We start from the raw sequence: 24,474 nt of genomic DNA, 5'->3' as shown, positions 1-24,474 counted from the left end.
CGCTGGTCTGACTAATTGATTCCTTACTAGCAGAGATCATCTTTTCTACTGCTTTTTCTATTGATGAAGAAATTAATTTACTTCCTGATTTCACTGGATGAAAATAATGTTTCGTGATAATGCTGCTGTATGTCTTAACAGCAAAAGAGTACATTACGTGTTTGTTCATGATGTAGCTGATTGCTGTACTCATATTCATGCAAAGGCTTTGATGGAGTTGACATGAAGTTCTTGAAAATGCAAAAAGAGAAAAATTGTTTCAATGATGCTAACAAAAATTCTGAAGTCACTCATTTAAAAATACAATGGAAATACTAGTTTTGATATAAACTATGAAACAGACTACTAAATGCAACTTGAAAAACCACATTCCTACTGTGCATTTGCTTATAGGCAGTCATTGAAACAGAAACACTAAGTTCTGACCCATTTAGCCTTTACCCTCCTGCCAGAAAAACGCTGATGAAATGTGTTTGATGTATTCCTTTTAAATGCTTAATATAGAGGAAAAGAAAAATTATTTTAATCTACTTGCGTCACCACCCCCTTTTACCATAAATCAGCAGTCTCAGTAGCTTGATACAGGCCCAAAAACAAACCCAGCTAGCGGCCAGAAGTAATCTTGAGATTTTTTAATCAGCTGCATGTTCATGGGAGTTTTGTAGGGTTGGGCCTGGAGAAGAAGATGGAGATGTCACTTTGAAATAAATGTCAATTTATGTGCGAATGCCAGCTATCAAGGACAAGTATTGAATTAAATGTGCAAAATAAAATAATGGAAATTAAGGTGATAGAACGTTTTCACTCTTTTTCAGTAACACAGATCAAAATGTAGTCTTTCGTTGTGCCCAGCAGTATTTATTTCTCATGATAGAATTACCTTTGTTGCATTTTTCTCATCTGAATACATCTGTGGAGACTTGGATCTCTCTATACTGAATGCTTATAAGAAGATCTTGGCTCTGAGGATAATAAATGTCCTTCCTTAATAAACCAGTGTATCATTACAGCGAATCATCTCCAAATAATCATCTACAGATCTCCAATTTTTTTAATCATACCAAGGTTATTCCTGCATTGCTTATTGAACAAGAAACTAGTGATAATGCCTGACACTGATCACCTGCCATAGTGCTTTTCTGGAGTCCTATCTGTACAATATCTTGACTCTTAGGACTAGAGGAAACTGTTGAAGATAAACCTAAAAAAATAAGCCTGCCCTCAGTGGACAGGAAGATCTGATGGATGGAAGAGGCAAAGGATCATTCTGAACAACTTTCATTTGCAAATAAGAGGCCCCTGGAAAGTAAATGATGAGGTAGCTTGAAATGGAAGCTAGCAGCTGATCAGCAGCAACAGAAGAAGATTCTTGCACCATGGCAAAACTCATGGAGATTCTCAGAAAGATGGACAACACAAGTTGAGATGGATTCGAAGAAGTAGGTAGCGGATCAATTAAGACTATACACAAAGTAAAAGTGCATTGAAGAGGAAAGGAGGAAGACTGAAGTTCTTATGTGTTTAATGTGGTGGAGAGTCATTCAGATTTATATAAAAAGTGCAGTAGCTTGGATTGGTATGCTAATATTTTGAAGGAAAACTGCTGAGCGCCACCACAGAATCAAGAATAAAGAAAGGTGAAGTAAGAATTGACAGCTGTTAGCAGAAGGAAAGATTAAAAAAATACTGAAGATAAATTCATTCTTTATAGACTTCACCTGCAGTGAAGTCTTCCACAGAAGACCAAATGAACTGAAAGGGTGGGCAGCTGTGGAGCTCCAGATTTTCTGACCAGACTGACTCATTCTACATATATCAGCCATGTTAAAAATACTTTTGCCTTTGGGTTTCAGGTTCTCCTCCCTTTTTTTTTCTTTTTCTTTTTTTTTGCTTCTCATGATTGCTGTTTTATCCAGTCTCCTTTTAAGGAAACTACTCGAAGACACAACATCTCATTACAGAAATAGGGAAATCATAGTATTTTCATAGATTCTGTGCGACTGCAACAGTGTAAATTGCCACTGTACACTGCATTGGAAATTTTAAAATATCTGATCCCTTCATGAGGTGGAATAAACAGTGAATGACAAACACTTCTGCTAGGCCTAATTCTTCCTTCTCTTTTGAAACAAACAAAAAGACTTCCTGTGATTTTCTGTGGTGGATTTTTACTCTGAATTTTGTGAAGTATTGTCTTCGGAAAGATTACTCCTTCTTTTCCCTTTTCTGATCATTATTCACTAACACCTAACCAGGAGGTCACTTAGTAGTGCTCTACCGTCTCCGTAGGCCAGCAGATGTCAGTCTGTTAGTGCAGTGCTTTTGGTGTACTATTGCTTATCACATTTTTGCCCTTTAGGTGCCAACCTGGATTCACTGGAGCAAGATGTACTGAAACTCTGCCCATGAAAATCCAAAACCAAGAAAGTATGTTAAAATAATCTGAACTTTGCTTTCTTCCCCAACTACAGCAACAAAATCAATAGTACTTGGTGTTTTCACAGTTCAGCTGGAACCGGCCTCTTTACGCACTAATTTATGACCTGATTTTCTAAAGTAAAATCTGTACACCATGGCATTATTGATCTCCAAAATGTTTCTCATTTATGTGGTTTTTGATCTTTCCATTCATTTGCAGATGCATTTGTATTGCACACACTGGCAGCTTTCTTGTTTGGGAGACTGCTGTAAAGTGCTACTCTAAAAGAACAAACTCACGGAGATGAGTGATGTACAGATCTTGTGTCCTCGCTGCCTTGTGGAAAGTGCATCCTAAAAGCAATTTGGGAATTTGAAGTGGTGAATTTCTCTCTCACATCTCGAAATACACTTTGATCTGGATTGGTTTGGTTTTGGCTTTTTTTTTTTTTTCTCGGGGGGGATTTCTGTTTCATTTCTGCAGAGCAAATGAGTTGCTCTCAACATCTTGAGCCATTTTAACACGCTAAACCGAGATACGGTTTCTGAAAGTGAACTCACCAAGTCGTATCAGTTCACACTGACGGAGCTTCTTTCTTAGCATATATTCACCTCTTCTCTTTTCTCTGTTTTTTTCTCTACCATTTTTTTTTTGTTTGTTTTTCCTCTCAGGTGCCCAAATGAATTTACTGGTGATCGCTGCCAAAACTACGTAATGGCCAGCTTCTACAGTACGTCCACTACCTTTCTGTCTGTGCCGCAGTAGACGCATGCTCAGTCGGTGCTGCTTTCTTGTCGCTGCATCTTTCCTCCAATTTTTTTTTTTTAATCCTTAACTAGATTTGTTGCCTAAGGCCTAATATTGATCGTCTCTGCTTGCTGCATGAACATGGTAACGAAAAGCAATTGCAGTACTCTCCTGGATTGTTTGGCATTGAGGTTATGGGGAAATGCAAAATAAGGAACACTGTGAAATTAACACGGAATGGTTTGGTGTATACATCCCACTGACATCAAGCAGATGAAGTGCAAAATGACATATTGAAAGTCATTTTATTTGCCACAAATATAAAATTCTATATATGAAACTTTATATAGAGCAGTACTCACTCAATAAAGGGGTAGGTAAATGAGCTACTTACATATGAGTTTTATATTCAGAACAATAATTTAAAGGTAATTGATATGCTTACATCATTTCTAAGAAGCACATTCTGAACAGGATCAAAGTGCTCTTTCTTCTCATTGTCCAAATTTCGGGGCAAAGAGAGCACAGAAGGAAGAAGAAAAGGGGGAGAGATGGCATAAACAACGGGAACTGACGTATTTATTTGCGGGTAACAGGTGCAGGAGATTGAGTATTTCAGAGACAGATTAATTGGCTAAATAAGTGTAGCACACACACTCACAGATGAGTCTGTATCAGACCACTGGTAGCACTGCAGTCATATCTTAGAAGTTTTCCCATGGAAGAATGGATTAATCGTTATTAATTGCCAGTGAGGAAACAGAAAGTACACTGAACATTTGTTCTCTTATTGTCTATAACGAAGTCAAAGGTAACATGTAAGAAAATTGCCTAGATCCTACATTTTAATGCATGAGTACTTTTTATAATTAATTGTCATTGGCATCAGAATGTACTATGATCTAAGATCACTATTTTAAGAAATATTTTTTATAGATTGCATGCCAGCATGGAAAGATTTCAAAGACTATAGGTAATTTAATTTCCATTAGTACATAGAACTAAGAGCTGTTAGCAGATGCTGGACATTTTGGAGCCTGAAGAGATGCATAGGTTTTCTCTTATACTGATGGATGAAAAATGTCCATTCATAATTCATACTACCCATCATGGAAGCTACCCATGTAAATCCCATGGGCACTGACTGGAGACCCGACCTTCTAACATCAAAGTCTGTATTTTATCCCTCAGCTTTAAATGCTTTATTAGTGTGAGTTATTTTTAAAATATCTCTGGAAACTATGGATTTAAGAATTTTTATGCTATTGCAGTGTTTAAGTTTACTAAGTGTTAGATTTAAATGGCCTTTTCTGTGTATTGCAATGAAAAGTACAGTTAAATTTTTCTCATTGTAGAAGAACCATTTAAAAAGAGATGCAATATAAGATCCATTATTTGTTGAATTTGCCCTGAAAAATGTGGAAGAACTATATGGTAGCCTTATTTCCTACCTAGAAAAGTGTGTGTGTGTGTGTGTGTGTGTGTGTGTGTGAGAGAGAGAGAGAGAGAGAGAGATGTATTTTCCATGCTCCTTAGTTTTTCAGATTCCTAAAACTGATGGGGATTTTTAAAGGCATCTTTGGGTAGCTGACACCAACCTGAGATTTTCTGAAGTTGCCTACATGATAAAGGCATAGATGCCCTTGCCTTGCAGCAGGAGTGTATGTATGTAAGCCAGTCCAGTACAACTTTCCTTGAAATGCACTGGCAAAAGAGCATGCAAATACATATCCCATAATAGTCTTAGAACTTCAGGCAATTACTGTCGGACTCTGGCACTGAAGTCTGCACTGCATCTGCATTATAACTTCAGATTTCTTAAGTCGCTACATCTTAAAATGACATTTTTGGGTAGTATCTAGTGAGGACACATATTTAACCAGAAAAAGATCAGTGAGGAAGCATTCTTACTGTTGCACCCAATGCAGAAGTGCAAGAATGTAATACATAGTATGTAATGTAAGGGGAGCTTTTATTGGAAGTTCTCTTCAGGCGAAAGTTGGAGCTAAAAAGCAGGCTCTCATATTTTGCACCTGCAAGTGTTGCAGGTTACTGATTCAGTTTAGCTCTGTTGATGCAGTTTTTGCAAATTGCAGAGCAAATCGGGGCCAGGAGGAAACAAAAATGTGTATGTCAACTATAAAGTCATTAGCCATTATTGATTTCAGAAGGATCTTCTTTTTATTTAGAAAGAAGTTGTTTCCATGTCAAGTATGCCTGCTGTTGAACTCTCACTAACTTAAGGCTGTTGAGAATAAGCTAGCTTCCGAAGTCTGTTATAGAATCCTGAAGAGTCCTAAAGTTATTTGCAGAAGGCCTTTTGCAAGATCAGAACTGAGCTGATGCTCAACATTTTGAAAATCCCCAGCCCCAAGAGGATGTAAAACTCAGTGGTTTATCTTGTCAGTGATTTCCTTAGCCCTTGAGTAGGTAGTTATCATGGTGCACTAAAAAGAGGCCAAAAAGAAATACAGGATATTAGCTGGACCTCCCTTTTAAGAAAACTTCCCCAATAGAAATGACTTTCCTTTTTGACAGTGGAAATTTAAGCACAGCTTAAGTGATGGAGACTGCTGAAAGGCACATGTGTATATTGACTGTACCTTAGCTTCCAGCTTTGCAAAACTAGGACATCCTGTTACAGCCAAGAAGTGATGGCTGTTAGGGTCCTCACTGACACAGTCATCTTCAGCACTGCAGCTATACAGTTGCTCCCCTGATACTTCCCACCACGGCAAACAAAAGGAAAATCAAGAGCAAGCGGTCCTAGTTTTTCTCATCGTGGAAGCTTGTCTTTTTACATCCTTTAACATCCTTTCCTTGAGCACAGTAGTTGCACTTTCTACCAGGTATTTTCCCCAAAAGCTTTTCCAATGAGGAAGGGCATATGTGAGCGACACATAGTAGGTGGTAAGTTTCAAAGACTTAAGACTGTTGGCCAGTTTGTGCCGCACTCAGAAATGTCAGAAGATACCAGAACACCAGAAGGCTTTTTGCAGCAGTGGTTTTGACTTGAAGATTCATGGGCCACCAAGGTTCTGTAAAATATAAGAAGATGGCCCACGGAAGTGTTACAGAAATACCTGTTCCATGTAGATTGCTGTGTTTTAGTGTTCTCACATTCACTTGATTGAGGACAAGGAGGTAAAGTAAGTGTAGGAGAACAGAAGTAATAATTAGTCTCAAAAGTTCAGGCTACTTTTTCTGTAGCTCTTATACCAACTCTTAATGCAGAACAATCCTTGGACTAAGAAACAAAGCAGAACCTTGAATAAATAAAAAGCTGAAGCACTTCTTTAAAGCATAATCACAGGTACACTATTTGTCCTTTTGAACAACTGAGATGGGCCAAGGATCTCGTTCAAAGGTCTTGGTGGCTTGTTTCTTCATTTGCTAATATTTCTACATGTATTGTGGACATAGAACAACTTGCATATAGTACAGGCACTCTCAAGAGTTAACTGAATGTAGTCCCTGTACTCCTGAAGGCAGCATTTCAACATAAGACACCAGTTTAATTTGTGATCATTTCAGATCTGCCATGTTAAGTGAGCAAGAGGGCGGTCTCAAGAGGGTCAGTGGAAAATTTCTTTTAGACAACTCTGCTACATATTCTCAGGATGTGTTTGGCTGAGAAATTAAAGGAGGAATAAGGCTACAGATCTTCTTACAGATTAACTACAGATCTTCCTAAGTCCATTTTTCTGCCATTCTGCGAGTTCAATATTTCTCATAACTCTGCAGCTACGTGAAGTTGATCCAAATGGTCTGGTCCCATTGTCAGGTGCAATGCTTTCATGCAGCCCTCCCTATGTCCAAGGCTACCAAGCTCCTAATTCTGTGGGACAGCCTCTCCAAAATCATGACTGCCTACTTACTGTGGTACTGCTGCCATAAATGCAGCATGCAGTTGTAGAAAAACTGTATACTGCAGCAGCATTTCCTGGCATCATATTCTGCAGGCACTGGACACCAGTATATCCAGTGAGCAGCAGTAGTAAGTCACTTAATTGGAAAAACCTGCATTCCAAGCTTTATTCCTTCCAATTCTGCTCCACCAAAAATCACATCTGAAATAAAAAACAATTACTTAAAATAATTAATTGCATTTCATTTTGGCTTACATGGACAAATAGTGGATAAAAAACACATTGTGTCTAATAAATATGTAGCAATATTGATTTAAATAGGAAAAGATCAAAACTGATGACCTGTTTATAAAACAAGAACTGCTGGGATATTCTGCTTTCTTTTAATCATGTCTAGGCAATGTAGCTAGGGATAAAAAAGATAACTAAGAGCTATTTTATATCTAGGTTTGAATAAGTGATGCATGTTTCTTCAGCATGTTTTCTCATTAGGGCTTTCAGCCAGAATATATTCCCATTCTAAGTACCAATTTCCCGTTGAATTATTTCAAATGGAAACTGCATGATATGAATGACTTCCCCCCAAATTAAATTACATCCAGGCAAGGAATTTTATATATAAGTAAGCATAAATACGGCAATATATATGCATGGGCATGTCACTCATTTTATCAAAGACTTAACCAAGCTTTCTATGTAACTAATGTATATCATTAGCAGTGTTCATGTAGGCATGTAAAAATGGCTCTTTAGGAAGAGACTTGGGTGGATTCCAGCATACTTAACCCTTAAAATATTACTGATTGGCAGGAAAGAATTGGCATTCTTGATGTATACAAAAATCCATTTGATCAGATAATTAGGATTGAATTTAAATTGCACCACATTCAAAGACAAAGTAAATGAGAACTGCTATGGTTATGGAGCTATGACCCATGGGAAGGATCTCCTAGAGCACACGGAGGACGGAGGTACCAGGACATGGGAGTGCTAATTTTGGCAGGTGATCTGGTGAAAACTGCAATAGCCCCTGCACCCTTTGTGACATGCAGCCAGCCAATGGGTTATTGTGATGAAGGCAAGGAAAAAGGACCAGTTCCTTTTCTTCCAGAGATAAGAGCCCTGCTGAAGTCAGTTTGCAATGCTGAGAAGGGATCCTGCTTCCTAGCAAGTGGTCCCAGACACCTCAGGGCAGCGACTGACAAGAGCAAGGAACCACACAAGAGGGACGAGAGCAGGGACTGAGGCTGCACACAGCCCATCTGCCAGGGAACACTGCTCTTTGCAAGCCAACCTGTGCCCTAATGCTCCCATCTGAAAACATCCAGCCATTTCACATGGCATTCTCGAGCAACAGCTCCCTTCATCTCAGTAAAATCCTTAAGGGTTAATGGTTCCCATTGTGTTCACTACACTGTGGCTGCTCAGATACCCTATACGTGTTTTGGCGTGTAATCCTTACTGAAGCTCTGGTCACATAGCTCACAGGGGCTCACAAGCACTGCTCATTTGACCACATGCCCCTTTGTCCTGTTTCATATGCAGACACAGAAAAGCCATATTACTAATATGTGATTTGTTTTTTGAGTACAGTGTATTGCTCTTTTCTGAAACATTTTCCTTTTTCTTTCTTTTTTTTTTGTCAACTTTCTGCATTGGCAGAGCATCTTGGGATTGAATTTATGGGTATGGACCAATCATTCCTTATAGCCTGCAGATTTTAGAGCCTGAGAGATAAAACCTGTTTTGTTGTTGTTTTTTTTTTTTTCCCTCCACCTCCCCTTTTCAATTCTTAACCAATTTCTTTATGCTTTAGAAGGGATCATACAGCTATAACAACAGCCCTTATCAAAATGTTAGATATGTTAGAGGTCAGTTCACTAAAATTGTAATAGTAATAGGATATTCCAGATCTAAGGAGATCCTGGAATTACTCAAGTAATTTTGGCATAGTGTATGTTCATTTTTCTGCAATGTAATTTTGACTGGTTGTGATATTTACTTTTCCTGAGTTCTACAGTTGCCTGATTTCAGAAACACTGAAAGCATTAAGCAAAGTGACTAAGTAGTCTATAAAAAAGGATGTACTGTTATAGGCACTTAAATTTCTGCAAATTTTCAGCTTTGAGCTCTGATTTCCAAGCAAAGTTTTATGTGTAAACACACTATTAGGTATGTAAATAGGATGTATATACACAGGTGTGAATGATATGCATGTATACATATATTTCTAGGTCAGTAAATGAGCACTGAACTGGAAGTTATTTAGGAGATTAAACGAAGGTTTGCAGGAGGTAAGCAGATGCTGAAATTGGCAGATATGTTCAGTATTATTTATAACAAAATCAACAATTGCACCAAACCAAGAACTTTGGCAGTGGGTAATATTATTGTGATACACCTTAAAGAGAATAAAAACAGGCCCTCTTCATGAAGAGACTGTACTTACGCCACTAACATTTAGTGATCAGGAATGTGAATAATGCATCTCTTTAACTCTTTTAACTCTTGGAATTCAGTCAAGTTTAGCATGGAGTCTCCTAAAACTATTGGGCAAGTGAGAAGAACTAAGCATTGAGAGTATTCATACAGTTTTAATTCATATTCTTATTAACAATGTCCACATAAAATGTCATTAGCTTTAGCTGTGAACTATGGAGAAACCATAACAAATCTAAATTTAAACAATCTCTCACAACCCTGTTTATTATTATTATCACAAGATAATATTAATTCTAAGTCATAAATACTAAACTGTATTGGAAGACACAAGGCTACATTAACATATGAGAAATTACATTAAAATCCTTTTAAAAAAAAAACTAACTTGCAAACCTTGTTTTCAGTATCAGTGGAACCATCTCTTGGAACCGAATTCTTTAAAAATTAAAACAAAAAAGAAAACCAACACTAGAGACCTGGAAAAGTTTTAAAATATAGCAAATTTAAGACATTATCAATTATATATAAATTAGGGTGAAGTAAAATTAGTTACATAATGAGTATGTTTGAAGGGCTGCACATAGAGGAACTTAATATCTTCAGGTCTTATAACCATGGAGTCGTATAATAATTCAAGAGACCTACTCAGGCCTCTGGGCTGTGGGTGCCACTGCTACAGACATTCAGGAATGCTTGGGGAAGACCAAGGTCTGCCAGACTTTCTGGAGATCTGCTTCTCCTCCCATTTTGGGAAGTGCATGGCAGCAGAGCTGCTCATGTGTATCCCACTTGGCTAGGTTGTCCTAGCTCTTACAGGTGTGGGATTTGGCCCTTGAAAGCAGGTCCTCAGAAACCCACAAACCCGCAGATGTGGCGGTACAAGAAGCATCACTCACAGCTTTACCCACAGCCTGGTTCCCTCACTGCACCCTCCTTCCATGCAAGCCCAGGAGAGTTCACACATTTAGCAAGCCTCAGCCCACTGACAGCATTAGCAAAGTGATCACCAGCTTGTTTGCAACAGCCTTTGCTTGCAGCAACTCTCCTGAGTCAGTGCAGTTTATCCCCAGTATAAACAACCAAGCAGACTTTCCACTGTTTACTTAATCTTCCTCCTCTCCCTTCCCATCAAAGGAAAATGGGTTGAAATGTATTTATTCATTTTGCTTTCACAAGCTAACGGCTGACAGCATGACCAAAAAAAAAAAAAAAAGGAAAAGAAAAGAAAAAGTAGCTTCAAAGCATTTCATATTTGCCCCTAAATTGCTTAATGCAATTCTCCTGTTTCCTGTGACATTCTTGTAATACACCATTTCCATGGCTAACTAATAAGCGCTTTCAAAAGGGGCATAAATGGGAAGGGGATCGAGTGCCACTAACTAGCCTAGGTGAGGAGTTATGCTGTATGAGAAATCCCTTCAGACTCTGCTTCAGCCTTTTTTTTTTTCGTCCCTGAGCATTTCTTCACTCTTTTTTCCAGTATCAAGCATGCTGTGCCAGGCCTGCAGTTGATTTCTCAACCCTTTAACCTTGTCTTTCCCTGTTTTTCCCCTTCCTCTTTTTGTCCTCATTTGATTTGGATATTCAGACTTTTCCTCCCTCCCTTTTTTTACTTTCTCGGAGTTATTATCTTTTTTCTTTAATACATTTTTGCAGCATCCTAGTTTTACCAAACTCACTTCTTCTCCCCATTCCCTTGTTAATAATCAATGCTATTAATTTTGTCTGACAGTGCTCATGACCTGTTTGCTGGTGTTTTGGTCTACAGTGGGTTTGGCTTGTAGGAAGAACTATTTCTATGGGAAGATGTATTGTATCAGAGAAATGAAGATTTCTTCTCACTTGGTGATTTGTTGCATGGAAAATTTGCCATCTGTCCTGAATCTCAGCAGTGAGTAGCTGCTTTGAGACTGGAAAATCTTGGAAGGCTGACATTCAGCTGATCTTTTGAAAATCTCAGCTCTGAATGTTGGGTAGTATCTGTGCTGGCACCCAGCCATGCATCAACAGTTGGCCACAACATTTATTAAATTAATTAAGTTATTTTAGATAAGTTAATTACAGTGACTGAAACCACATCTCTGAAATAAAAGCTTCAGCAATCTCACTGCCTTCTTAGCAGTTAGGATAGATGGCAATCACCTTTGTTATCCAAAACTCCACACAAATTCCAGGATTTTAATCCCTTGCTTCTCCTTCTCAGAGTCGCAGCACCCTGACCTCCTTTCTTTCCCAGAAAGGAAAATAGATGTGATCCTATAAGCTGTCATAAATCCCAGTCTTGAGCTCTTTGCACCTTTGTGCCTACAATTTTTAAACTGAACTAAATAAGGACAGGATGCTCTCTGGTAGAATGAATATTCCCTCCACAGTGAGGAGGGTTTTCTCCTAAGCTGACAGGAGAAGTACCTTCTTTTGCTAGTACATTTTGCATTTCTGAGATGAAGTATTATATTCCCTAATATAATTTTATCTCCCAAACTCCTTTAAGCTTTTTTCAGGTCAGCATTTAGGAGATGCTGAGCTTGGACAGAGACTCACAGTATGTGTGAGGGACCAGCATGTAGAGGTACTTCTTTGTAGCACCTGGTGAATTGTCCCACAGATCTTTTATGTTCTTGTTAAGTCCCTCTGGGTAGGAGTAATATTGATTTTTATCCCCATAGTAGTGTGAAACTGTGCAGCTTTTGTTCGTTCATTTATTTGTGATCACCTGTTGGTGTTCTAAGTGTGGTCAGTGCTGCAGTCTGACCTAATGCCAGACCAAATTTTCCAGGGCAGGTTTTTGGGACTGTCAAAAATAAGATTTGAGAAAAACCCAAGCGAGATGCACAATTTTCTGCTAAAAACAGGAATGCAAATTTGCATTCATAAAAGCTGTCTCTTGTGTCAACACAGAATGCGTGTCTCCATTTCAGAACTTCTTATGTAATGTTTCCCCTGTACAATACGCACTGATGCTCTCTGCCAAGAGTGATCAAGGCTGGAATGCAAGAGTAGATCCAATCCAAACATTACTGGTGCTACTAACATCTTTATAATAGTAAAATATGTCTCATGAATGAGATCAGCAAGAAGCTCTCATCTCTAAGCAAGTTGCCACTCTAGATAGAGCAGCTCGTTAGCTAGCCATGAGGAGATACAAGTTAAAATGCAACATTTCTCTGATACAAGACACATTTTGTTCCTGATACTGCTGTTTTTTGAGGGGCATGGGAGAAACTTATGACCAGAGCTCAAAATATTTATTCATTTCCAATGGTAATATGATTACAAGCCAAGCTCAAGTCTCAAATGTAGAAAGATATTTTGAAATCTCTCCTGCAAAGACAACTGAGATATCAGGTGGCAGGGGGGCAGAGGGACATTGGTTATGAAAGCAGTCCAAAAAAGATAGCAGGAAAATAAATTTATCTAAAAGGTCTATAAAACTGGCCTTCATTTCAGCTGTCTTTGCAGAGCAAAACTTCCTAAGCATTTGCAGATTTATGTTATTACATTAGTGTGTTGCATTCTTAATTCCAGCAAATGCTGAGTGTTTGTCAACTGTGATGTTTTCTCTTATATATTATTCTTGTTGACTTAATCAAAAAGAGATTACTTTTGACTGTAATTTTATGGATGATCAGTCATCCCTCATATTGTGTAAGAGCTTACAGTGTAGTCCTGTTCACCTTGCAGTTTAATGAGTATGCCTGAAGTGTGGTAGATTTTGGTGTGGCTGTGTGAATCTTTGCAGTGGTATGTAGCATGTCAGCTGTTGATAATGTGTTCCTTGCCAAGCCATCCTCCATGTTGTGATCTTCTCTGTTTTTGTCCCTTTCTAGAAGCTGAGGAACTGTACCAGAAACGGGTGCTGACCATAACTGGCATTTGCATTGCTCTTCTAGTAGTTGGCATCATGTGTGTGGTGGCCTACTGCAAAACCAAGTAAACTTTTCTTTTTTATATCTATGGTTGTTGATCAGGGCTTCTCTGTTGACTTCTCTGTAGCTTCTACTTCTCTAAGCATAAGGTTTTAACAGGGCTTTTCCAGAGTTGAACTGAAGAGACAGCCCACTGATCAGGATCTGTGGTTCAAACAAGGAGGGTTCAGCTCTCCATGTCAATCAGCAATGCAAAAATAAGACAGGTATCTGAAAGATCTCTCATCATTCATGTCTGACTCATCAACTTGTAATGCATTTATCACACACTCATGTTTATTCCTGCCTGGATGGGAGCAAACTCCAACAGTGGAATCATGTTGCTAGCCAGTAGTAAATTTTAAAGATCAGCCTAGTTTGTTTATACTCAAGAACAAGATTAACAGTGCTAGGAGTTACTAAACAGCAAAGGCCAAAGAACCAAGTGTGAAAGTGTTCCCAGTGAAAAAGTAGATGCTTTAATGCATTCCTTGAGTCTCTGTAAATTACTGGGGGTGATTCCTGAACATGCACAAGAAATTGTGGACCATAAATTATACTAAAAATCAGCAGGATTTGTGCTGCCAAATCTTCTGGTTGTCCTTATAAATCTTCACACCAAAACACAGAAAACCCTTATCATTTGTATAAGCATGTAGATTTACTGTTACAAGGCCTGACTAGTAACTGGGTTGTTGTTTTCCTTGCAAGGTCTACCAATAATGAATGTGTTAAAAGCCTGGGGTGGGGGAGATCATTTACCCCTTCAATGAGTGCAGCTACACACATGCAGCATCTACCCACAACCTTTTCACCAATGGTCAGCTGGGAACTGAGAACCACTGAACATAAATAAAGAATCAGATCAATTACTCATTTTAGAAATGGCAACAGCCACACCAGGGTAGCTAAACAAAATATTTTGCAGTCCAAAGTTCATTGAAATCAGCTAAGGCATCTCCATGACTTTAAATAAACATTTAATCGGGTACAGTTTTCTATACAAAATACTCCCATAGTGGATGCTGTGTCACAGTCAGTCCTAGATATCAGCAATCACTGCTAGCCAAAATTGAAGTGTTTTCAAAGACAACTAGTTAGAATGAAAGTGAGTTGCCATTCATGGCCCTCCAAGTGTATTGCTGATACCAGATTGCTATCAGTTAGATATCCCCCACAGGCCATTTCTTCCTGGTAGACAAAAACCTAGTGGAAATTCTGGGATGGTGTCAGGAAAACATATCAAATAAAATTAAATGGCTTCAATTTTGTAGGTCTCCTTGCAGGAGATACTATTGGTCAAACGCTAAGGCAACATATTCTGGCACTGAGTCTCAATTCAGAAAAGCTTTGTTTGCAAGTCATTTGCATTAGGAAAGGCTCTTCAGAATTAGTGAAGCACATATTAGCATTCTCGTTGTTCTTTCCCCTCAGTTTCCTGGAGGAATATGTTTTTTTAGCTAGTATTCTTTTACTAGAGGACAAATGGCACACATGGAAGTCCACAAAATGAAAATACAATGATCACTGAAGTTGGGAAGTAATGTGGATACATTACAGGGGTAGATTCCAAAGCAGTAAGTGCCAGGATATCAACCCCATAGACACTGAAATGAAGATCTCTCAAAAACTCACTTTATCTACCAACTCAGGGGACTTAGGGAATTGAGAGTATTTCAGCTCTTACCATAGCCAAGGTCATATGCGCTCTGCAGTGTGTTGCAGCTTGCATCCTTTCCTTCACTTTCCTGGATTCTGTGGCAGGATGGTGGAAGTTCTCCAGCAAAACTGGGAACAAATTAAGCTTGAAATTGAATAACACTCTCCCTGATCATTTATTTTGGTGTTTAGTGCATTCTGTGTAGCCTTCATAGCACCAGGTTTTAGTATGCTGCAAGTTTTGTTGCTGTCAGCTCACAGCAGTGTCCTGAAAAGTTCTTTTGAGGAGTGCTCAGAAGATCAGCAACTAGGGAAGGAGCAGCTGAAAATAAAGCACAATAGGAGTCTGAATCAGCCAAAGGCCAAGATCTAAGCAGAAAATACTGATGGTTCTCTTGAATGAATTAACAACCCTCACATCTGCCTGGTAATCACTAAGTTCTACAGTTAATCTGATGTTGCTGCAATGAAACTTTCCAGAAGCTGCCAGGATGGCTGCAGTTTCAAGTGTACCTCATACACCTACTCACTTGGTACTATTTCTGAGGCTTTCTCTGCACTCTTGACTTCTTTAACATGTCTGTATGCAAGGGGTAAGTCTGGGGTAGGGATATGAATCCCACAAAAAAATATGTAGCTGCAGTATTACAAATTAGCCCCTATCTTAGCAGTGCTTTTAAACTTTGCCACTGTTAGACATGTCAGCCTGCCTGTGAAACAAAGGCAAAGCCAAAGAGAAAGCAGAAAGCAGGCTGCTGGTACGCCTTGCCACTACTGCTGACAGCCACAGGCAGGCCCCTAATGTGGAGGCTATCCTGTGCAGGGTGGCAGCTCCCTGTGTAGCAGGGACCAGTCAGAAGCCTGATCGTGGCAAGTGGCAAGGTGATGTGGTTAAAATCCTTCCTCCTTCTCTTTGGAGTGCAGCAAAGAGCTTCTTCTGAGACAGGGCATGGCTCGGAAATGGCCTTTTTCTCCCTTACACATTTTCCTGTCCCCCTGTGGCCTGCTGACTGCTGGACAGGTGCCCACACATCTCTCCCTGCTGCAGGTCCCCACAGCTCCAGGTGCAGTTAGTGCTGTGATCTTAGAAGTGACTCTGAAATCTTGCAGCAGTGGGGAGAATTCTGGCAAGAAAGAGTATTTATATTACTGTTATCATCATCGTCGTCGTGCTGAAAGATGCAGCTGCTTTGCTTTTGTGTATTAAAACCATTTCCATGTTTTGTGTACAGGAAGCAGAGGAAGAAGTTGCATGACCGCCTTCGGCAGAGCCTTCGCTCAGAGAGGAACAATGTGATGAACATGGCAAATGGGCCTCACCACCCCAACCCACCACCAGACAATGTCCAGCTGGTGAATGTAAGTTTTACTGCCCACATTTCAGCCTTGTTTGCCAGTGCCATAGCAACTGCCATCTACAATGTGAATTCACACTTCAGGCTCCTCAACACTGTGCGTTTTCAAGGAGCAGTGCTACTTGTGATGCCCACTCCAGTTCTCCACTCCAGTGTAACAGCAATGAAAGGCATTTTACACAGAGTGGAAAGAGTTTGGCAACTTCTGCAGCAGCTTAAGAGGAAAAATTGGTGATGAGTTAGGAAAAAAAGCAGCCTCTTGTGTAACAGTCTGAGTGAGATTCTCATCTGGACAATACACTGGCTGGGGATATGTGGCTTGGGTCAGTAATCCACGAATATCCCCTTGCCTTTTGTCAGAGCACAATGTGGAGTGAGCCAGTCAGCATCTAAACCTTTATCCAAGCTCCTGGTTCTGTTAAGGCTGCTAGCCTTGGCTGGGGCCAAAACACATTTTCAGAAGAGCACAGCTTGTAATACTTCCCCTCAAAAAAACTAAATCCATGCTCAGATTTTTAAGAGAGAGGAAACAAGGATTTTACTTTGAGGAAAATGGAGATTCCTACAGTAACAGCCTCTCTGGTGAGATCAGTAGGGCTCTAGGCATTTATTTCAGGAGACTGAGCCTCCAGCTCCATCTCACAAGCCTTTGGGTCGTTCTGTCAGTCATTCCTTGTGCTGCAACCATTGGCTCTGAAAATAGCTATTTCTTGCCCAGACATCTATAGTTCAATGAACAATTGCCGCTGTTAATTAACTACTGCTGTCTTGTCAATCGGACATCTGGTACCAGGTGTGGATTACCTTTCTAGGTCTCTGTCCTTGAGGATTTCTCATTTCTTTCCTGCATATGTATGTTGCTTATGGCCTGATTATGATGTAGCCTTTTTCTAATTTTCTTATTTCTTCTATTTTGATTTTAGATGTGATATGTGTACATGAAATTGCTTGAGTGTGTTAGTGCACTTTCTGCCTGTATTTGGGTGAGGAAGTTTGTGCTCTTGTGTACGTAACTATGTCTGAAGATGTGCTGTAAATTCCATTTTCTAAACTTGACATTTGTATGTTGTTTTCTTACAGCAATACGTTTCAAAAAACATAATCTCCAGTGAACGTGTCATTGAGCGAGAAACAGAGACCTCGTTTTCCACAAGCCACTACACCTCAACAACACATCATTCCACGACAGTCACCCAGACCCCTAGCCACAGGTACTAGATTGGAAAGTGAAACAGGACCTGTACTATCATTCTGTTGTTGCAGCGAAACAGAAAAGATGTTTAAAAAAAAAAAGAAAAAGAAAGAAAAAGAAAAAAAAAAAAGAAAAGGAAAAAATCTAAGATCCACTTACAATGTTTTCATTTTATGACTATGTCATGTCACCTAGATAAATGTCTTCCCAGGAATTTGCAAAGTGTTTTGTTAACTGAATGCCATTCCAATATTTTTAGGGTTAATTTCAGTGTATGCTGATGTCAGTGACAGCTCTTTTGTTTTAAAGAACGGTCTCCACTACTGGAGACAGGAATGCCCTTCTTCTTTCCTTTACCCACACATGAAAAATGATGTCAGTGTACATGGATTCCTATAATTAAAAAAAAATTACCAGTCCTAAGGCTGTGCTGCACATCCAGAGCTGCATCAGAATCCTTGCTTTCCACTGATTAAACTTCTCCTCATCTCACACTGCTCCCTTTTCATCCTTTCCTCCAGCTGGAGTAATGGCCATACTGAAAGCATTCTCTCCGAAAGCCACTCCGTGCTCGTCAGCTCCTCAGTAGAGAATAGCAGGCACACCAGCCCAACAGGCCCACGAGGCCGCCTCAATGGCATTGGTGGGCCACGGGAAGGCAACAGCTTCCTCCGGCATGCAAGAGAGACCCCTGACTCCTACCGAGACTCTCCTCACAGTGAAAGGTACCACTCACCATCTACCTCACTGCTTCCAGCTGGCAGGGTCTCCCTGAGGGTTTCCTAGCTTGGGATCATAGGAGGAAACCCAACAGTGATGTTCATGCAGGGCATACCTTCCCTCTTTCATGAAGATGGAAACCTTGGCAGTAGTCTGAAGTCTTGGAAAAGCAGTTCTTCCCTTCCGACCTCTGTTCCTTATAGTTGCAGTACACATTTGAATAAGCACCATCAAAGTCATTTTTCAGAAATTTTCAATGTGAGGTAAAAATGGATTTCTGACTGATTCTTGATTACTGAGGAATTTTATTGGGCACAAAAGATGGGGAGAAATGAAAGTATTGAACCTTAAGACGGTGACAAGTCTTCTAAGAGTACAGATATTCACCTGCCACCTACTTTCTGGAGGATTCCAGATCTTAAACCCATTATCCCTTTTGAAAATTCCTCTTGACATTTTATTAAATAAAAGCAAAGAACACAAACTGCAAACCATAAGAACTGAGGTCATTATTAGATCAAGAGTAGCCAGAGACATAGCTGGCCAAGTTTTTTACAAAAAAGTAATTTTTTTCTCTGGCAGACTGATTTTGTCAATAGCTAAGTTCTGCTTTAAAGTGTACTAATTGTAAGAAAACTTTTACTGAAAAACGTTTCTGGATTTGAGGCTGAGAAGCAGGAGGACTGAGGAAAAACATGACATTTGAAGAGGGCTTTTCTCCCAGTAATCAAAGACTGAAGAGGAAAAAAAAAAAAAATGGTTACTAGACCAATGCTCTGAACACTGTGAAATCACATGGAGCTTTGATATCGTGGGTTGTCCATCATGTAAAAAATGCAGCCAGGCAATCCACAAGGAGACTAACTTGTGTATGAGACTTATTGTGGTTTCCAGAAAAATGAATGTGCACGTACAGCAAAAGCCATTTCAGTGGTACTGCTGCTACACAAGAACAATTGCTTAGCAGCAGGACAGTGGACCACAAGACAAGGGCTGCGCATAATTTGTAGGCCACAAAGGTCAACAAAATGTTTCTCTTATATAAAATTTACCTGGTATTTGCCATCCCGTTCAGTTTTCAGAATAGGTGGCTCACCCAACATAAACAGCCATGCCCCAGTCCCTGAGTGCTTACTCGGGATTAGCATTTAACTGTGTGAGTAACCCCATTGAAATTAGTGGGATCACTCATGCAGGGTGAAGCTCGATGTGTTCTTTGCAGGATGAGGACCTATGGTATTAAACACTGCACTGTCCCCGACCTAGGAACCAAGCGGGGTGCACTGCCACGTGACCACCGGCGGCATGTAATGCAGCTTTGTGTATTTGAACATACATGCTTAGAAGCACAGGTCATTCAGCATTCCCATGCTGATGGCCCTGGACATGTGAAGTCACACCCTAACACACATTGAATAGACTGTAGGGGAGAAGGAAGTGTTTTCAGAGAGAATGAATAAAGTGTTTTGTCAGTGATGGCGTTTCTTCAAGATAACACTACAGGTGAAATCGAGCAACATTTCTGTGATAATTCACCATGCACTGGTGGCTTAGTCTGCACCTGAAATGGTTGTGAATTTGGCATGGCAAAAATAGTTCCCAGGCTTTCAATTAGGCCTCTTCTATTTCTAGCAAGCAGGAAATATGTGGCAGATGATTTCTGAGAGATGGATTGTATGCATGTGTATATAAGGGAGAAAATGAGAGTTACTTGCAACTAAAAATTATTCTGAAACATCAAGGAGCATATGAGCTGACAAATGACTTCCTGAAGCAATCAAATGTTGAATTAGCAAATCAAGCCTGTGTGCATCCATCCTCCAGGCCCCCGGCTCCCTCACAATCTTGAAATGAAATGAAGCAGACTTTTGAGGGTCTCTTTTGTGTGGCCCTTTTCTACTGTTGTATACCATGCCATGACCATGAACAGAGGCCTCAAGCATGTGTATTTTGTAAAGTCCTTAGCCATCTGACAGGAACAGGGCTTGTAAAATGCCATCTCTGCATGACAAGCTGGACCATATGGTGAAGTTACCAGCACTTAACTGGTTAATTGGCTGAATGTGTATGCACTCTAATCCCTTTTCACTGAGCCAGTATGGTTGGCCAGAAAGCTGGATAAATCCAACACCTTTTAACCTTCCTTTCAGGATGGGCTATAGCTGCCTATATTCAGCACCTGCACCTTAGCTTGAGGACAACAGCTTCTTAGTGCTATACAATTATATTGTGTGGAACTGCGCCAGGAACACTGAATGCGTAACACACCAGCATGAGTAATTTACACTGATGAAAGTGTGCACATACATTGCACTGAACACTTTTAACTAAATGCATTAACAGTACCAGATCAGCTAAACTCCAGTGTGTCAAAGCTGTACCAGCTGGAAAGGTAGAAAGGCTTCAGTTTTTCAGACAACACCTATTTTAAAAAGCGAAAGAGATAAAAAGCTCACTAATGCAAGGAGAAATAAATAACGATTTCATTCATTCAGTGCACAGACCTATTAATTTCCATCTGCTCTCATTTGCAACTAGCTTGATTAATTCCCATGTATTCCAGATTTATTTTTTTTTCCCTCAGCTGATGTAAATCATGTACTTCTACTGAAACAGATTTACCCCACTTCATCACTTCTGTTCAGTGTCTGTACTGGTTTCTCTTTTCCAATAATTCTTTGTTTTAAACAACAGGAACATGTTAAACTGAGTCATAAGTTGGATAAGAAAGTTTGATTCGGATTTATTTTGGTACTTTTGGACTCAGATTAATAAACCACAAATAAACTTCATCAATCGCAGCCATATAACTTGTCTCAGTCGGCCTATCTAAAAGAAGGAGATAAGTTTGGACAGAGCGGAAACTCAAGCACATGAACACAAGATAAGACCAAAAAGCAAATCCAAAGCATGCAAAATGTCATGCTGGACATTGCTCCATCAATCAGGAAGTTTCAGGCTGATCGTCATGAATCAGTGTGACTTCATAGCATTTAACAGAGCTCCATTGATCCAAATAAGCCCAAAGTCCTCTTCCTTTGAGATAAGCAGTGTTGCAGCACCAGAGCTTCACTTTCATATATTCACTTTCTTATATTTGAATCACTTTTGACTACACTCCATCCTACAAAAACTTAAGAAGGAACAAGTGCAAATTTTGCAGAGCAACCACTGTCAGTAAGCCACACTGTCTTCTCTACCAGCATTTGTTCCCAGGCAAGGACATCTAATGCATCACATTTAGACTTATGAAGCTATGACAAGAGCCTCCTGTCTGAAGCTTGGATACAGTCAAAATAGGCAAAAAGAGAAAAAGAAAGAAAGAAAAAAAAAAGCTAATATGTAATAATGACATTCGTATGAAACATAATGATAATTTTAATTCTGCAAAACCCAAAGTAAAAATTGTAAGGACTATACTGCACCAAGTCAAAAACAATCATTTAACAAAAAAAAAAAAAAAAAAGGAAAAAAAAGAAAGAAGCATTTAGATATTCTATGTTGTTTAAAAATAGAGGCAGTGTTGTAAGACAGCTGCAATGTGGAGGTGATTTAACAAGTGCTCAGATGGATGCAGTGCCTGTTGCAGCTTGCTGGGATGAGGAACAGCCACTTGCTTTTGAAATGCTTGAGGCTCTGTGCTCTCTAGTGTCCACCTTTGTAATTAAACATCCTAGTTCTCATGCTGGATTCCTGGGCTTGCCTCAGGCACTGACCAGTCATACTTCTTTGCACATAGACCAGCCTGGCAGGGAGGCTAGCTGCACAGAGCAGCACAGAGCTCTCACTAGAATGTGGCTCCTGATTTTGTCCAGCATTTGCTTTCCTCCTTAGCCTGAGACAGTCTGGTTGCCAGAAGAGGGTGAAGCTGCAAGAGGATTGTCCCTCAAATCCCTTCCCTTCTTTCCTGTTATTCATTTGTATGTACCCCAGATTCTACCAGAAGTGAGTGCAGCAGAGAGAAAATACTTGCAAATCCATTTTGTTTCTGGCTATTACCATATTTCTGATTCTCATTCCTGGGTTCATTCCAGGAAATTATTCTGGCAAATAATTTACAGTATCTCCTCGGATCTTTGGAGGTGAATAGTTCTAGGGGCTTTGCTCTGTTCCTACTGCTTTGAAGCATTTTTCACCATAGTTCCAGAAATCAGAGGTTTTATAGGCTCATATGATGTAAGATAGCAAACGGAATATGTGAACGCTAAGGATGCACATGAGGATGGTGCGGCCCCTCAGTGGTTCTCTGCGCTATTCTCCACAGCCCATATGAGCAGCCATGTTCATGTGTCCCCGCTCGTGCCCGCAACCTTCTCCCATCTCTTTTTGTCAGGTATGTCTCAGCTATGACCACACCAGCTCGCATGTCACCTGTTGATTTCCACACTCCAACTTCTCCCAAGTCCCCTCCATCTGAAATGTCACCACCAGTTTCCAGCTTGACCATCTCCATCCCTTCGGTGGCGGTGAGTCCCTTCATGGATGAGGAGAGACCTCTGCTGTTGGTGACACCACCGCGGCTCCGTGAGAAGTACGACAACCACCTTCAGCAATTCAACTCCTTCCACAACAATCCCACCCATGAGAGCAACAGTCTGCCACCCAGTCCTCTGAGGATAGTGGAGGATGAGGAGTATGAGACCACACAAGAGTACGAACCAGCACAGGAGCCTCCAAAGAAACTCACCAACAGCCGGAGGGTGAAAAGAACAAAGCCCAATGGCCATATTTCCAGCAGGGTAGAAGTGGACTCCGACACAAGCTCTCAGAGCACTAGCTCTGAGAGCGAAACAGAAGATGAAAGAATAGGTGAGGATACACCATTTCTTAGCATACAAAATCCCATGGCAACTAGTCTGGAGCCAGCCGCTGCATATCGGCTGGCTGAGAGCAGGACTAACCCAGCAAATCGCTTCTCCACACCAGAAGAGTTGCAAGCAAGGTTGTCCAGTGTAATAGCTAACCAAGACCCTATTGCTGTATAAGACATAAACAAAACACATAGATTCACATGTAAAACTTTATTTTATATAATGAAGTATTCCACCTTTAAATTAAACAATTTATTTTATTTTAGCAATTCCGCTGATAGAAAACAAGAGAGGAAAAAGAAACTTTTATAAATTAAGTATACGTATGTAAAAATGTGTTATGTGCCATATGTAGCAATTTTTTACAGTATTTCCAAAATGGGGAAAGATATCAATGGTGCCTTTATGTTATGTTATGTTGAGAGCAAGTTTTGTACAGCTACAATGATTGCTGTCCCGTAGTATTTTGCAAAATCTTTTAGGCCTCAGTTGTTCTGGCTTTTTTGTGCACTGCATTATAATAACTGGATGTATGATTTACAAGAATTGCAGAAGTCCCCATTTGCTTGTTGTGGAATCCCCAGGTCAAAAAGCCCTGTTATGGCACTCCCACCCTATCCACTTCACCAGGAAAAAAAAAGAAAAAAAAAAAAAAGAAAAAAAGAAAAAAAAAAAGTTAAAAAGAAAAAAAAAAAGAAAAAAACTGAAAAAATGATGAAAAAAAGCCTGTTTTCTTCTATAAGACATTTTATTTGCTTTCCTTATATGAAAAGAGTTTTGTCTGCTCTCTGCCAGCCAAAAGGTTTGCTTCGTTGAGCACTGGGGTAATAGTAGATCCAACAGCATGCTACTATTAATTACAGCAGGATAACAAACAAAACAAAACAAAACAAACAAACAAAAAAAAAACCTGCATTAAGTAATGTTACTTATAGAAAGAAAGAAATACTGTGATTTTAAACCAAATATATTATTAATCAAAGGTCAGCTTGTAATCACTAAGAGCTGCCATTTCATTATTTTCCAGATATTAATTGTTCTAGTTATCCCTTAGAAAATGGGTATAGGTTAGCTGAGGCTTCGAACCCAATACTCTATTTAAAATCTAAAAAAAAAAAAAAAAAATTAAAAAAAAAATTAAAAAAAAAAAAGAAAAAAAAAAGATTTATATTAGTTTAAGTTAATGGGGAAATATTATAGCAGATATCTGTAACGAAGCAAGGAAGAGATCTAGCTGGAAAACAAATGCCACTAATAAAAGTGCAATCAGTTTTCACCTCTATTTTTTAATGTTGATTTTTAAAAGATTATTTATTCCTTTTTTTCCCCTCAATTTTCTCCCTTTTCTTCTCCTC

The 24,474-nt window shown here is 39.6% G+C and overlaps 1 protein-coding gene across 10 annotated transcripts in view; it reads left to right on the top strand.

Annotated features, from left to right (window-relative positions):
• NRG1 (neuregulin 1) overlaps positions 1-23,757 on the top strand; it is a 285,737-nt gene extending 261,980 nt beyond the window's left edge. For 5 of the 10 annotated variants that reach the window (XM_052700384.1, XM_052700382.1, XM_052700379.1 and 2 more), the window contains 7 exons: positions 3,091-3,149; positions 8,698-8,721; positions 13,305-13,407; positions 16,274-16,400; positions 17,477-17,607; positions 18,110-18,313; positions 22,642-23,757. In XM_052700384.1, coding sequence (XP_052556344.1) covers positions 3,091-3,149; positions 8,698-8,721; positions 13,305-13,407; positions 16,274-16,400; positions 17,477-17,607; positions 18,110-18,313; positions 22,642-23,293 — 1,300 coding nt within the window. In that variant the 3' untranslated portion in view covers positions 23,294-23,757. Of the gene's footprint in view, positions 1-2,359; positions 2,428-3,090; positions 3,185-8,697; positions 8,722-13,304; positions 13,408-16,273; positions 16,401-17,476; positions 17,608-18,109; positions 18,314-22,641 lie in introns of those variants that run through there. The other 5 variants (XM_052700381.1, XM_052700378.1, XM_052700380.1 and 2 more) reach the window with 3 other exon arrangements.
• Positions 23,758-24,474: the final 717 nt, after the last annotated feature.

Source organism: Tympanuchus pallidicinctus, unplaced genomic scaffold (genome assembly GCF_026119805.1).
Source record: "Tympanuchus pallidicinctus isolate F22 unplaced genomic scaffold, pur_lepc_1.0 scaffold4, whole genome shotgun sequence".
Taxonomy (NCBI): domain Eukaryota; kingdom Metazoa; phylum Chordata; class Aves; order Galliformes; family Phasianidae; genus Tympanuchus; species Tympanuchus pallidicinctus.
Note: the sequence above shows the minus strand (reverse complement) of the source record. Positions and strands in the feature narration are given on the sequence as shown.